Genomic DNA, 16,905 nt, shown 5'->3' on the forward strand with positions numbered 1-16,905 from the left:
AAGATACCTTTATGAGCGGAGTTATACCATTTCTCTTGTGAGTGGGGTACGCCATTTATCGCACAGAAAACCTACTGTTACCAGATATAACATCAACCTTGTATTATATAAGGACATACTGCACCATGATCTGTTATTTCTGCTTTCATTGTATATTTTCCTGAGCCAATCCGTGAAGCAGAAGTTCGGATCTACATTTCAGCAGCAAGATTGACCTACGAAGTTGAATTTCCTACACGGACATTTATGAACTTTAAGTATATATATATGGAACTGCACTGAGCGCTTGATCTCGACTTTTTCTGTTTTATTTTCAAAATGGGGGTCTAGGACTTCCCATCCTGCTACGTTATTTTCATGCTACTCGACTGAGCCAGTTAATAGCCTGGCATGCCCCGCTGTACACCAAAAGATGGGTCGATTTGGAGGGTGATTTAGTAGGTATTCACTCTTTTTCCTTTCTGCCATGGTTACCCCATACACTCTATCCACACTTGAATTTTCTTTCCCCTACAGTCAAGTTGACACTTCGCATTTGGGAATCTCTCAATAGGAAATTAAATCGGTCCTCAATTCATCTCTCCTTACTCCCCCTTTGGAATAATCCTACTTTTGTCCCGGACCTCTCTCCTAAAATGGCTCTCCCCCGGATTTCAGAAGGCATTACAAGGGTTTACCATGTCACAAGCACTCAAGCTATAAAGTCATTTGCCGACCTGCAGAATACACATCATATCCCTAACTCCCTACATTTCCAGTACTTGCAAATCTGTCATTTTATTCACTCACTGCGCCTCTCATATCCCCTACACGTTCCTTCCCCCATGGAAAGATTATTCCTATACAACTCTACTGACAAGAGCACGATCTCAATCCTTTATAACTCAGTTCTGGCATTGGAGTCTTTTCCCCCCTGGAGCCTCATGAACGAGCCTGGGAGGCAGACCTTGGGCAACGGTTAGAGGATGAGGTGTGGGACACCATTCGCGCGGCAGTATCTAAATGCTCTATTAGTGTCGCTATACGCGAGAACTCGTACAAAGTCTACACACGATGGTACCTGGTACCAGAGCGACTGCACCGGATGTACCCTACTACCTCTGACTTGTGCTGGAGAAACTGCGGACGAATAGGTTCCTTTTATCATGTGTGGTGGACATGCCCCGTGATCGTACGCTATAGGAACATGGTCCGTCGTCTTCTTGCCCAACTAGTCGATCTCTCAGAGCGCCTTTGTGCTCCTATTGACCATACCGCCAAAGATTCCAACAAATTGGTTCTTCGTGTATCTTGCACAGCTAGATATCAAATTGCCCGTAATTGGAAAGTTTTCCGATGCACCTAGTCGTCAGGAGCTACTAAATAGGATATGGTTTATTAACAAAATGGAATATATTACGAGCTTACAAAACAACACAGTGAAACAATTCCACTCCGTCTGGCTTCCTTGGTTTAGATTCCACAATACTCCTCTCCCGGGTCTTTGTTAAATTCAATCCTGGGTCTGCGGATATTTGCCATATTGCTTGCTTCTTCTTTTTTTTCCTCTCCTTCTCTTTTCTCCCCCACCCGCTTCCCGATTCGTAAGGAGGCCCTTGTTGCCCTCCACTCCCTTCACTCCCACACCCTGGTCCCTTCTCTCCTCTTTTTCCCTTACTATTTTTTCTCGCTCCTCTAACAACACTTAGACTTATACGTGCCGCTTATATTTATATGCGTTTCCTCATTAAATGTCTATGGTGTTTTCTTCTGTTTATGTAATCGTAGCTAATTTTTTATACAGTCACACTTCTATATGTTGTTATTTGTTTTACTTTATTGCCTTGACTGTGTGCATACCTCTCAATTACTATTGTGTAATCTCCCCTATTTTTTTTCTTCTCTGTATTGATTTGGTACATTTCATTTTTTGTACTGTTCCGTGCTGTGTGTATGTTCACTTCTTTAAAATAAATTTTGTATGACTAAAAAAAAAAATGGATTATTGAGCTACTATGATTTATGCCACTAGATGGCGCTGAGAGAACATATTATGTACAGCACCAATGTATGGAAAAAATATGTAAGTGAAATAATGTGTAGAATTGGCTTCATTTATAATTGTTTAGTGACAGAGAAGTAAAATGTCATAATAGTATATTGTTATTAAAATAAAAGAGGGATAAAATGTTAGAGCTTTGTTGTTATTGAGCCCAATAAGCACTTCCTGATAAACCAAACTGGAAATGAGGTTTGACTGTGTGGTTTCTAAGCTGCACATGCGCAGATAGCATTACTGAAGTGGAGGCTTGACCAGCAAGCATAGTGCGCATGCGCAAACCGGGAAAATGGATATTTAAATGCCTCAATGCACAGAGAGGCATTTCTGACACTGAGGAAGCCGCTGATACCAGTCCGGAGGCGGGGAAATGCGTATGTCACAGGACATTTCTCCAGAGCATTGCAGCACTGATTTGATCATTCTGTCATTGCTAAGCTGGCCGGTGAAATTCCCTATTGCTATACCCCAGGTGCTATACCCCAGTGCTAAGGTGAAGAAAGCAGGACTCTGCATACCAGTGTGTGATCTCAGGCAAGACTGCTTGCTACAACAGCAGCAGGGAGCGGTATCACGTAGGGTGCATTGTAGGGTGTACCTTGAGTGCTTGCTGGATTTTATTACTAACCAGTTTCAATGCTATAATTGCATGTGTGCACACTAATGAATTACTAACTGCTTTTAAAGTGCTACTAATCCAGAGAAAGCTGCATATGAGATCAACTGTGTTTATGAATCATAACCCATTATCAAGTTTGGATATAAAGGTGGATTGCTTGAAAGTGATAACTCCACGGGGACTGAGATATTAATATAACATCTTTTTCGGAGGCACCTGACATAAATAAATCGTTAATATAAAAATTTAGGTGTATACACGTGCTGCTAAAGGCCCGTACACACTGGTCGATGTATCGGCCGTTCTCTTGAACGGCCGATACATCGCGGGACCGTCGGCCAGTGTGTATGGGCGATACGTCTGTGAACTCCGTCGTTCACAGACGTATCGCGTCGGCCGCGCAACACAGCCGACAGCCAATATATCTAACAATATATTGGCGCGTCGCTGTGTGTGTACGGGGCGGTCGCCGACCGCCCGTACACATGCTGCGGCGGCCGGCGGTGATTGACAGGTGAACTGGGCGGGTGCGAGCGCCCGCCCGCCCAGTTCATGACGTCAGTCCCCCGACGGATCGGGCAGTGTGTATGCACAGCACACTGCCTGATCCGTACATAGATATATCTGCAGATCAATTGATCTGTAGATATATCTAATAGTGTGTACCCACCTTAAGTTGTATGGGCTCGTACAACGTGATTGGTTCAATTTTAGGAATGTGTTTCTAATAAATATACTGTATGTATTATAACTTTATGATACTGGCCGGTATCTGTATTTTTTAGTGTATGTGTTTTATTATTTGTTTGATAAAATTGTGATCAAAGTAAGAAGCGCAGTTTCATATTTTCTGTGGCTCCCAAGAGCGGCTAGACAGCACTCGACTGCCCTACTTTAACTAATAGATGCCATGTGTGATCACCGGCTGCTCCCCCCCCCCCCCCCCCCGCCCCCCCGTGGGACACTGCTACCCAGGGGTGGGACAGCAGGACAGTATCCAGTTAGCGGGACTGTCTCGCTAAATTCGGGACAGTTGGGAGGTATGCTTATTATATGTGTCTGTTAGAAATATAACCAGCTCCCATGTGTATAATGTCTATTATGTGTGTCTGACAGGAATATAACCGGCTGTGTATAATGTGTATTGTGTGTGTCTGACAGGAATATAACCAGCTGCTAAGTGTATATTATGTATTATATGTGCCTGACAGGAATATAACCAGCTGCTATTTGTATAATGTATATTATGTGTATGACAGGCATATAACGTGTGTGTGTGTGTGTGTGTGTGTGTGTGTGTGTGTGTGTGGAGTATAACAGGCTCATATATGTATAATGTGTATTATGTGTGTCCGACAGGACTATAACCAGCTCCCATGTGTATAATGTATATAATGTGTGCCTGACAGGGATATAACCAGCTGCTTTATGTGTATTATATGTGTCTTGACAGGAATATAACCAGCTGCTATGTGTATACTATGTATTATATGCGTCTGTCAGGAATATAACCAGCTCCCATGTGTATAATGGACATTGTGTGTGTCTGACAGGAATATAACAAGCTCCCATATGTATTATACATGACTGACAAGAAGAAAACCAGCTCCCATGTGTATAATGTGTAGTGTGTGTGACAGGAATACAACCAGCTGCTTTATGTATAATGGAAATTATATGCGTCTGACACGAATTATATAGCCAGCGCTCATGTGTATTATGTGTGTCTGACAGGACTATAACCAGCTCTCATGTGTATAATGTGTATTATATGTGTCTGACAGGACTATAACCAGCTCTCATGTGTATAATGTGTATTATATGTGACTGACAGAAATATAACCAGCTCCCATGTGTATAATGTGTATGTCTGACAGGAATATAACCAGATGCTATGTGTACATTATGTATTATATGGGTCTGTCAGGAATATAACCTGCTCCCATGTGTATAATGTACATTGTGTGTGTCGGACAGTAATATAACCAGCTCCCATGTGTATAATGTACATTGTGTGTGTCTGACAGGAATATAACCAGCTCCCATGTGTATAATGTGTATTATACATGACTGACAGGAATATAACCAGCTTCCATGTGTGTAATGTACATTGTGTGTGTCTGACAGGAATATAACCAGCTCCCATGTGTATTATATGTATGTGTCGGAGAGGACTATAACCAGCTCCCATGTGTATAATGTGTATTATATGTGTCTGACAGGAATATAGCCAGCTGCTATGTGTATTAAATGTATTATATGTGATTGACAGGAACATAAACCTGCTAAGTGTATAATGTGTATTATATATGTCTGACAGGATTATAGCTAGCTGCTTTATGTATAATGTGTATTATGTGTCTGACAGGAACATAAACCACCAGCTATGTGTATAACGTCTACTGCAAGTCAGTGTTAAAAGCAACTCCAAAGTCTATACGGCGTGCTATACATGTCCAATAGCAATTGGCACATTCCCTATTTGTACAATACATAGACTATATGCTTACCCTGAGTTTTGTGCCCATATGTAATGCAATGCTACCACGACAGTGCCAACTTAACACGCAGACGTGAAGGGGAGCGCTAAACCACATGCACCTCACATGAAGTATATACGATACTGTCACCTGGATGGAAGAGGAGTCTGTGCTGCAGACGCTTCCCTCTCATCTACTGATCATCAAGTGAACCGTTCGCTACCCTGTGGTCAACGGTCAACTGCTGCCACATCACGTCCGGGTTCTGCTGCCGGCAACATTACTTCCGGGTTCTTCTGCGTCTCAAGCCTCGGCTTGACCGTGAGTAGAACGATAGGCCTGCCACTGGTTAGGCCTCGCCCCCTACCAGCCTATTGGACAGCTCGCTGATCGGCGCTCCCCCACCTTGCTTCGGGTGTTTCTCCTGAGTGAGTGAGGCTGTGTGAGCCCTTGGAGCGGGTAAGGCATAATAATCGCTCAGCCGCTGCACTAGGGGTGCTGGGAGAGGCCATTCTAGCACAACATTGCATGTATGGGGTGCTGTTGTGTTATGGGGAGTCAGAGTATGGGTGGCAGAGTATGCCATAGGTTACTGTCCTCCTATTGTGCCCGTCTGGCCATCATTGCAAGGTGTCCAGTCCCCGCCCTCCAGAATCACATTACTTATAGGGGACCCATCAGGGGATATTTTTTGGGGTGCTCATTTTTCTAAGTAATTAATATTTTCGTGATATTATTATTGCCTGTGGTGGTGCATACGTTGACAGGTAATGAATGAAGCTTTAAAATGCAAATATGGAATGTAAATATAGGGGTCAATGCAATTAGCTGCAGGGGACGGGCAGTTGGTGTTGCAATGACATGGAAGTGGCACCAATGCCACCGCAACTTGCCCGCCCCCTTGCGGCTCAGTCTCTTTTTGTATAACGCCCTATGGGGCTGGGAACAAAAATCTGCGAGTCTGGAGGTACTGTATGTGCGGCCTATAGTATATACTTGCACTTAAGCTGGGTACACACTAGACAATATATGAAATTCAAGCTCCCGCGGGTCGCTAGCGACATCCCCTGTCGGCTCTGCTTGGGGATGTCGCTAGTGATTACGTGCTGCAGAATGTAGCATGTCACGTGTCTCCCCTCCTGGTTGGGCCTGCCTCCTCAAGTGTGTATGTACGTGCCGCATGCCAGGTCCCATTGGCAGCGATATCGGCCTGGGTACACATCGCCATCGGCTGGGTACATTATTATTATTATCCTTTATTTATATGGCGCCGCAAGGGATCCGCAGCGCCCAATTACATAGTATATAAACAAATAATCAAGCAGGAAAACAGCAACTTACAGTTGACGACAATATAGGACAAGTACAGGGTAAATAAACATAGCTACATCAGCAGATGACCCTGGAATAAGTATCAGGTGGCAGAAGACTGCTGGATTTGGTGCAGTTGAATATTATTAAAGTAAGAAAAGGATAAGGACATGAGGGAAGAGAGCCCTGCTTGTGCGAGCTTACATTCTAAAGGGGAGGGGTAGACAGACAGGGGTGGGACAGATGGGGTACATAGAGAACGTGGAACAGAGGTTTAGGATGAGATTTGGCTGGGTTTGGTGAAGAAGTGGGTCTTGAGAGCCCGTTTGAAGTTTTGTGGAGAGTCTGAGGGTGAGAGGTAGGGAATTCCAGAGAAGTGGTGCAGCACGTGAAAATCTTGGAGGTAGGAGTGGGAGGAAGTAATCCGTAGGCAGGAGAGTCGGCGTGCATTAGCAGAGCGAAGAGGACGGGTGGGAGTGTAAAGGGAGATAAGGTCAGAGATGTAGATGGGAGAGGAGTGGGTGAGGGCTTTGTAAGCAAGTGTGAGAAGCTTGAGATGGATTCTGAAAGGGAAGGGGAGCCAGTGAAGGTCTAGTAAGAGAGGAGAGGTGGACGTAGTGCGTTTGGTGAGGAAGATGAGCCGGACAGCAGCATTGAGGATAGATTGGAGTGGAGTAAGGTATTTGTCAGGAATGCCAGTCAGGAGGAGATTACAGTAGTCCAGTCTGGAGATGACCAGTGAGTGGATAAGAGTCTTAGTAGCATCCTGGGTCAGAAAGGGTCTGATACTGGAAATATTTTTTTAGATGAAAACGGCAGGTTTGTGAGAGGTGCTGAAAGTGTGGTTTGAAGGAGAGGGAGGAGTCAAGGATTACTCCAAGACAGCGCACTTGGGGGCTAGAGGAGATAGTAGTGCCATCAATAGATAATAATGAGATTGTAGGAGGTGAGGTTATGCGGGAGGGAGGGAAATTGATCAGCTCGGTCTTAGACATGTTAAGTTTAAGAAAGCGCTGGGACATCCAGGAAGAGGTAGCAGAGAGACAGTTGGAGATACAAGTGAGGAGAGCAGGGGAGAGGTCTGGAGAGGAAAGATATTGTGTACCCAGTCTTACTAGCACTGGGCCTTGCAGCTAATTGAATTGCATTTATACAATGTATGACTTATTTTTATGATCAACACATATATAGTGCCAGTATATTCCATTGTGCTTTACAACTGTGAACAAACCAGTAATAAAACAATACAGAGAGGTAAGAGGGCCCTGCTGGCAAGCTAACACTCTATAGGAATATAATGTTATGTATAAAATGTGCTTAGAGAAAGTACCCACAGAATGTGATGGCAATGCCCGCCATGTGCCATTGGAACGCTGGCTGTGTGACCCTTCATCACCCATAATCATGCCTATTAACAGCCTCATTAGGGTGTGTATTAAAATATGCAAATGAAGGCTACCATAAGTGCACACACTGCATCTCTCCTAATTGAATTACATTGTACAGCGGTCAATCCTACCCTAGTTCCCTTGATGTGAGTAATTACAGCTATAAGCTACATTTTCGGTACCCTCTGGTCTCGCTGATTTTTGCTCGCAGCCCTAGAGGGATGTGTACAAAAATCTGCAAGTCTGTGGTAAGATCAGACCATAAGGGAGACAAGTTCCGTTGCCATCGTAGGCCACAGATGTTAGCTTTATTTTTACACTGCAATTTAAATTTCAGTTTGAATACTTCCCACCAAAATCTAACTCTCTCTGCACATGTTATATCGGGTGGTCTTCAGTATGCCGGCGGTCGGGCTCTCGGCGACCAGCATATCGGCGCCGGGAGCCCGACAGCCGGCATACCGACACTTATTCTCCCTCGTGGGGGTCCATGACCCCCCTGGAGGGAGAATAAAATAGTGTGGCGCGCGTAGCGCGGCGAGCGCAGCGAGCCCGCAAGGGGCTCATTTGCGTTCGCCACACTGTCGGTAAGCCGGCGGCCGGCCTCCCGGCGCCGGTATGCTGGTCGCCGGGAGGCCGGCCGCCGGCAGATCGTAGTGAACCCGTTATATCTGCCCCCTCTGCAGTGCGGCATGGTTTTGCCCATTTGCTAACTTTTTTGCTTTACTTACAAACATGAATCAGGCTCTTTGTTACAAACTGTTGACCATCATTGTGACATGCTTAAGTTGGCTACAGGTTATTAATCTCCATTGTGTAATCTAGAATGTACGTATAAATATATATGTGTAGAATCCAGAAATACAGTGACATATTTTTGTTTTGTTTTACTAAATGTAGTCGTATGCACTGCGGACAGAAATTCTCTTATGAGAGTTACCTACAGAGGTAATCTGAAGGAAATTGACGGATAAGGAAGTGGATCCAATGGCAGAAAAGATCCTTGCGCTCACTGTAGACATCGTCTACCTGCTGACTAAAGAGGTGAGAAATTTGGGGATCATCACAGAGACATCATACATATCTCTATAAATTACACAGGGACCTGACTGGGGAGGTGAGGGAGTCTGGGAGAGTCACAGTGACATCACTCTTATCCCTATTGCTAACACAGGGACCTGACTGGGGAGGTAAGGGATTCTGGGAATGTTACTAGGATATTGCTTTTAACTCTATTAATAAAACAGAGAATTATCTATGACATATTTCTTATCTTGGCTAATAAAACCGTTTCCAGATCAGAGAGAGGAAGGATTCTGGGAATGTAACAGTGACAGCAGTCATCTTAATTAATAAAACCAAGACCTGACTAGAGAGGTGTTAGATTCCTGGGAGTGTCACAGTGACATCACTCTCAATTTTATTTATATAACATGTTTCTGACAGGGCAGGTGAGGGAGTCTAGGAATGTCAGTGACATCACTTCTCTTTCTAAAATATAATATAATGTAGATACATGCAATACATCCGTATGTACACTCATTCATTAGGTAGACCTGTTCATTTGGTTTGTCAATGTAGGTCATTCAGTCTGTATCAAGCTGATAGTAAGTCCAATAACCATGCATTACATGAAGTCGAACATTGCAGTGGATGAGCTACAGAAGCAGAAATCTCAATTTCCTCAGTTATATTCCTACTGCGCATGCACAAATAGCCAGAAAAATGTCTGCTGCGCCATCTTCCCCACGATTTCTACAGAACTGCCGCAGCCGTCACAGGACTCTGGAGAGGTAAGTATTAAAGAACATGGATGCAGGGTGTGAGGTGTGGGCTGCACACCTGGCACCCATTATAGATACACCACAGCTGCTTGCAGCAGTATAATGCGTAATGTCACCAAGCACACGACTTGTCAGACTGGTTTCATGTGAGTAACCAAATATCTGTTGCGAAGAAACAACACACAAAGTAGATTGCTTTTATGGAGCACTCTTTTAAAACAATAAATGTTTTTTTTATGTTAATGAATTTGACATGATTTTAATATGTTAAGACTTAACCTTTATTATACTTCCTTAAAATAAATGAGGTAATTCGAGGGGCAGTACCTATATGTACATGCCCAGCCTGTGCATTCACTTTATTGCACCCCCTATCGCAAATAACAATATCCTAAATTGGAAAAATTAATTAAATGTGGTGAATATATTACAAACTTAATTAAAGTGATAAAATAAATTTATGACAACAAATTGTAGATAGAATGGAGTATTTATAAATCGCAGCCGGTGATTAGTATTCTATACAATCAATAATGGCACACATCACATCTCATGGCTGCAATATATCCCCCAGTGATGAGTAATCTGTATAATCAATTACAGCACATCTCACATTTCATGGCTGCAATATATCCTTGTGACCATCATGATTTAAGTAATACTCGGCTTCAAACTGCCTACTGAACATGGCTATATATTTTTATCCATGTTCCCCCATAGACATTACATTCCAACTCTGCTGAATTTTGCACTGAATGTTATTGTAACAATAAACACGTGTCTAAAATGTATCCTTTTACTGCCTTGTATCCATATGTAACAGCTTTTATGATCCTGGACTCACTGCCTTCAATAGACTTATAGACATGATAGGACCATCCTTGCCAGTGTTAGCAGAAAATTACACATCAAATTGGACTGCTTCGTCTTACACATAGGCAAATATCTAATTAGCCAGAAAAGCGTGTCGACCGTTTAATATTTCACTTGATGAGTGGTATGTTCACAAGGCATAATACACAAAATATATATAAGCTGCTTTGGGCAGAGAATTACACATGCGTTAGATTATTTTCACTGGATACTTTTAGCTGCAATTTAAGAAGCACATCAGCAGGTGGATATTAAAAACGCATCTGTGAATTGATATTTCTCTGTTAAAGCAGTGTGTCCGCGAAACATAATACACAACGACATGCAGCTTACTTTTGGTAAAAGATTACACATAATATAAACTACCACACCAAGCATGTAAGCAATGATATAATTATTTTTGTATCACATCAACACTTTGGTAATATACTTAATAAGTATTGTGTCCACAAGGCATGATGCATAGAAAGCACTTAGGCTGTTTTAAACAGAGAGTTGCACATGGGATGGAATGTTTTCACTTAACTCTTTAACTGCAGTCTGAAAAACGCGTCAGCAGGTTGGCGTTTGTCTAAATGAGCAATATCTACACCAACTGTGGTGTAGAAAACACGAAAGTACAACACATCAAAAGCATATCATATTGTTCACAAACAATTGGATATAATTATGGTCTCCTTGTGTTCCATTTAGTACTACCAATTCATTAAACAAATGATCTAAATGAAGTTAAGTGTGCTAGCCGTAAACCTCCTATCACGCGTACATGGGCATCCCCAATCACACACCGCATTAATTCCACAATCAACGGCTGAAATTACAGAAAACAGGTTCCGGTGCAAGGCTTACATTAATATACACGCGTTTTTACTTTCCGGGGTACCCCTTAAGTTGGTATGATAGCGGTCAGCCCACAGTGAACCTGAGGTATTTAAGTCACTGTGCGGCAGGCTGCCATTGAACCAAGATAACCTGTTTATTACAGTCTGAATAATTTATAGGGTGCATATAAGACAAATTTGTGAGTCCATATTATATCGATGCGCCCGTAGAGAGTAGTACGGTCCGTAATGCAAATTCCCTCATCTGCTGCCCATCATCTTCTTTGAGCGGATGATGGGTGAGAGTAAGGGTGATTGCAGATAGAAAAATAGATACAGCGTCACTTGGTCAACCTGTATTAGGTGTTAGATAGATCCTGTTACCTAAACGGCATTGCAGGGTCCAAATGCGCCAACAGGAGACAGGTAAACGCTAGGAAAAAAGTTAGATAGATAGCGTGTGCGTTGGGGCCTCCTAATTAGAATTACTCTTATCAAAGACAGATGTCATAAAGTTGCAGTGATGGTAACTTGATCCCTGTTATATACAGCTAAGTGTCACACAGACATGTACATATTGCAGCATGTGTTACCAAGCCATAATCATAGATTGCGGCTGCTCAATTCAGAAGCAAATACCGTAGGGTCACAGATACTAATTTTTTACTTGCTGTGTTACGTGTCACTCACGACATATACTTATTGCGGCACATATTTACCAGACCATAGATATTACCCGGGGACATACATCATGCAGCCGCCAATAACGGTTCATTCCTTGTGCCATATACGGCTTCCTCCTGCAGCGAGGTGCCGTGAATCATAGGATACGATTCTGACTGAACGTACGAGCATGACAATGAGCTCATTGTGCTCAAGTGGCCTCCACTGTTAGAGTACCTTTGGGTTGTGGTGCACCGGGAGATGCACCACGTGACTGTGCAGCCAATGAATCTACAGCAACTGTGTGATGCCTTCATGTCAGTATGGAGTATAATCTCTGAGGAATGTACCTAGTTGAATCCATGCCATGTAGAATTCTAAGGACGGGGCAAAACCTGCCTAGATCCATCTAATAATGTGGCCACTGAGTGTATATTATTAGTATACATGGGCGTAACTATAGTGGGTGCAAGGGATGCTATTGCTATAGGGCCCAGAGGGTTATGGGGGCCTGGACCCAGGTTATAAAGCTGCATACCGATTTCCCAGATTTGCCTGCTAAGCAATTGGGTCTGATCCATTGCACAGCCTGAATTGTGTGACATTAAATTTTCAGTGAAGATGAGAGAGGAGTGTGTAGTGGATGTTATAATGGTAATGTGGCACAATCTGAACTGGAGGGCACTGTACTGTGTCTTAATCTGATCTACCAGTATATTTTTGGATTGTGGGAGGAAACCGGAGTACCTGGAGGAAACCCACGCAAGCACGGGGAGAATATACAAACTCCACACAGTTAGGGCCATGGTAGGAATCGAACCCATGACCTCAGTGCTGTGAAGCAGTAATGCTAACCATTACACAATCCGTTTCATAGAATTGTCTTTAGTAATGATATGCTATTAAAATGAATATATTATTATTAGAATATTATTACATATTTCATTAAAATAAATCCATAACACAATAAATTCTCCTGCGAATCTACCTTAATTATAAATGTTTCGGCAAATAACTCGGATGGTTCCCAGTGAAAAAATAAATTATACTGTAGATATAATTAACAGCTACAATACATTTTAAACCATAACCATGGTTTACACTGCGTGACTGCAATTTGACAGCAGAATGCCATTGTACCTTTCAGCTGTTTGCCGAACCCATAGAAGTCCTGGCAATCCACAGCAAACACAAATGACTGTATTATTTTCAAAGCAACTTAATTACGCCAGTCTGTGATTATTTAAACTCTTTTCACATGCAGGATTATACAGTAGTGAATAAGAAGACATCTGGGGAGCCTGTTATGCTCAGCAGTAGTTCCTGTGTGTCAGGAGGAGGGAGCAGGAACCAGAGCTGCAGCACTGTGCCTCCACCTCACTCACTGATACATGAGCGAGACAGTGACCAGAAGATCCTGGAACTCACCAACAAGATCATTCATCTGCTGACTGGAGAGGTGACTGCTGGGAATGGGGCATTATACAGTAACACCAGGGGAGGTGTCTGGGTGATGACTGGAGAGGTTACTGCTGGGAATGGGGCATTATACAGTAACACCAGGGGAGGTGTCTGGGTGATGACTGGAGAGGTGACTGCTGGGAATGGGGCATTATACAGTAACACCAGGGGAGGTGTCTGGGTGATGACTGGAGAGGTGACTGCTGGGAATGGGGCATTATACAGTAACACCAGGGGAGGTGTCTGGGTGATGACTGGAGAGGTGACTGCTGGGAATGGGGCATTATACAGTAACACCAGGGGATGTGTCTGGGTGATGACTGGAGAGGTGACTGCTGGGAATGGGGCATTATACAGTAACACCAGGGGAGGTGTCTGGGTGATGACTGGAGAGGTGACTGCTGGGAATGGGACATTATACAGTAACGCCAGGGGTGGTGTCTGGGTGATGACTGGAGAGGTGACTGCTGGGAATGGGACATTATACAGTAACACCAGGGGAGGTGTCTGGGTGATGACTGGAGAGGTGACTGCTGGGAATGGGGCGTTATACAGTAACACCAGGGGAGGTGTCTGGGTGATGACTGGGGAGGTGACTGCTGGGAATGGGACATTATACAGTAACACCAGGGGAGGTGTCTGGGTGATGACTGGAGAGGTGACTGCTGGGAATGGGACATTATACAGTAACACCAGGGGATGTGTCTGTGTGATGACTGGAGAGGTGACTGCTGGGAAGGGGGCATTATACAGTAACACCAGGGGAGGTGTCTGGGTGATGACTGGAGAGGTGACTGCTGGGAATAGGGCATTATACAGTAACACCAGGGGAGGTGTCTGGGTGATGACTGGAGAGGTGACTGCTGGGAATGGGACATTATACAGTAACACCAGGGGTGGTGTCTGGGTGATGACTGGAGAGGTGACTGCTGGGAATGGGACATTATACAGTAACACCAGGGGAGGTGTCTGGGTGATGACTGGAGAGGTGACTGCTGGGAATGGGACATTATACAGTAACACCAGGGGAGGTGTCTGGGTGATGACTGGAGAGGTGACTGCTGGGAATGGGACATTATACAGTAACGCCAGGGGTGGTGTCTGGGTGATGACTGGAGAGGTGACTGCTGGGAATGGGACATTATACTGTAACACCAGGGGAGGTTTCTGGGTGATGACTGGAGAGGTGACTGCTGGGAATGGGACATTATACAGTAACACCAGGGGAGGTGTCTGGGTGATGACTGGAGAGGTGACTGCTGGGAAGGGGGCATTATACAGTAACACCAGGGGAGGTGTCTGGGTGATGACTGGAGAGGTGACTGCTGGGAAGGGGGCATTATACAGTAACACCAGGGGAGGTGTCTGGGTGATGACTGGAGAGGTGACTGCTGGGAATGGGGCATTATACAGTAACACCAGGGGAGGTGTCTGGGTGATGACTGGAGAGGTGACTGCTGGGAATGGGGAATTATACAGTAACACCAGGGGAGGTGTCTGGGTGATGACTGGAGAGGTGACTGCTGGGAATGGGGCATTATACAGTAACACCAGGGGAGGTGTCTGGGTGATGACTGGAGAGGTGACTGTTGGGAATGGGACATTATGCAGTAACACCAGGGGGAGGTGTCTGGGTGATGACTGGAGAGGTGACTGCTGGGAATGGGGCATTATACAGTAACACCAGGGGAGGTGTCTGGGTGATGACTGGAGAGGTGACTGCTGGGAATGGGACATTATACAGTAACACTTGGGAGGGTGTCTGGGTGATGACTGGAGAGGTGACTGCTGGGAATGGGACATTATACAGTAACACCAGGGGAGGTGTCTGGGTGATGACTGGAGAGGTGACTGCTGGGAATGGCGCGTTATACAGTAACACCAGGGGAGGTGTCTGGGTATCCTTGTTTGTGTCAGTTTCCTATGAAGTGTCAGGATGTCACTGTTTCTTTGCAGGTCTGGAAGTATTTAAAGGGACACAAAGATCTGACGCTAGAGAAGGAAAAGCCTCCCATATCACCGGGTAAGAGGAGGTTTAATCACACTGTGTTTTCCTAAATAACAGATATGGGTTGGGTTCGAAATGCCGGCGGTCAGAATATCGACCGTGGAATCCCGACAGTGAGAATGCCGACAGGGGAAGGTAAGTATACTTACCTTCCCCTAGTGCCTCCTAACCCTCCACCTCCCGCAGCCTAACCCCAACCCTCCCCAGTGGTGCCTAAACCTAACTCCCCCTTCCCACATCCTAAACCTAAGCCTCCATCCTCCGCAGCCTAAACTTAAACCCCCCCACCATCCCCGTGGCTTACCTTTCTGGCAGTGTCTCGTTTGGGATACTTGGTGTCTGGATAGGGCGGACAGCACATGGGAATGAGTGCGCATACCAGCGGTAATCCAAAATTGGGCACGAGGTATGCAAGGTTTTTTACTTCGCTAAACTTTGCGCCCTAGTTGTAGATAGGGGAGAAAGCATGGATGGGTACGTTTGAATTGTACTTTGTAAAATTATAATTCAAACTTGCTGACATCAGGCAGATTCTACATAAACCGCCCCCCCTAAAAAAAGGAAATATAACTCAAGTAATCCTGTGCCCCCCCCCCCCCCCCCCCCCCCAACAGCAAACATCAACTAGGCTTGCCTATGGGTGTATCAAGGGCTTTGTACTCTACTTTTCTCCATACACTAGTGGTTTTCCAAACTCTGCTCTTAAGGCACCCTGACAGTCCATGTTTTACGGATATCAGTTAAAAGGAGATTTATGGTAAGAACTTACCATTGTTAAATCTCTTTCTGCGAGGTACACTGGGATACGACAACCGTTAGTAGCCACGTTCACCACATTCTTACGACAGGAGACGGTGTCAGCGGTTAATGCCCTACAAACCTAAAGAAGCTAAGTGCGTCAGGGCAGGCGCCATGTGGAACCCAGTGTACCTCGCAGAAAGAGATTTAACAAAGGTAAGTTCTTACCATGAATCTCCTTTTTCTGCTGCAGGGGTACACTGGGGTTCCACAGGGAGTAACATCGGGGATATCCTAAAGCAGTTCCTCATGGGAGGGGACGCACTGTAGCAGGCACAAGAACCCGGCGTCCAAAGGAAGCATCCTGGGAAGCGGAAGTATCAAAGGCACAGAACCTTATGAACGTATTCACTGAGGAACACGTCGCCGCCTTACACAATTGTTCAAGGGTCGCACCACGGCGGGCCTCCCAAGAAGGTCCAACTGACCGAGTAGAATGGGCCTTGATAGTAGCAGGAGCTGGATGACCAGCCTGTACATAAGCATGTGCAATCACCATTCTAATCCATTTGGCCAGGGTCTGCTTGTGAGCAGGCCAGCCACGTTTGTGAAAACCAAACAGTACAAAGAGAGAATCAGACTTTCTAACAGAAGCTGTCTTCTTCACATAAATACGGAGAGCCCGTACCATTTCCAAAGACCGCTCTTTGGAAGACAATTC

The 16,905-nt window shown here is 44.7% G+C and overlaps 2 protein-coding genes across 4 annotated transcripts in view; one reads left to right on the forward strand and one right to left on the reverse strand.

Moving 5' to 3' along the window:
• The window catches only part of LOC135054841 (oocyte zinc finger protein XlCOF7.1-like), a 70,628-nt gene extending 65,154 nt beyond the window's left edge, over positions 1–5,474 (reverse strand). The window contains exon 1 of one of the 2 annotated variants that reach the window (XM_063958232.1): positions 5,288–5,474. The gene's annotated coding sequence lies outside the window, so the exon portion shown is untranslated. Of the gene's footprint in view, positions 1–5,167 lie in introns of both variants that reach the window. The other variant, XM_063958234.1, reaches the window with a different exon arrangement.
• Position 5,475: 1 nt separating this feature from the next.
• The window catches only part of LOC135054842 (oocyte zinc finger protein XlCOF7.1-like), a 47,462-nt gene continuing 36,032 nt past the window's right edge, over positions 5,476–16,905 (forward strand). Inside the window, exons 1-4 of one of the 2 annotated variants that reach the window (XM_063958235.1) lie at positions 5,476–5,596; positions 8,737–8,880; positions 13,242–13,436; positions 15,395–15,461. In XM_063958235.1, the coding sequence (XP_063814305.1) occupies positions 8,824–8,880; positions 13,242–13,436; positions 15,395–15,461 (319 nt within the window). In that variant the 5' untranslated portion in view covers positions 5,476–5,596; positions 8,737–8,823. Of the gene's footprint in view, positions 5,597–5,663; positions 5,905–8,736; positions 8,881–13,241; positions 13,437–15,394; positions 15,462–16,905 lie in introns of those variants that run through there. The other variant, XM_063958236.1, reaches the window with a different exon arrangement.

The sequence above is a fragment of the Pseudophryne corroboree genome, chromosome 3, assembly GCF_028390025.1.
Source record: "Pseudophryne corroboree isolate aPseCor3 chromosome 3, aPseCor3.hap2, whole genome shotgun sequence".
NCBI classification, from domain to species: Eukaryota; Metazoa; Chordata; class Amphibia; order Anura; family Myobatrachidae; genus Pseudophryne; species Pseudophryne corroboree.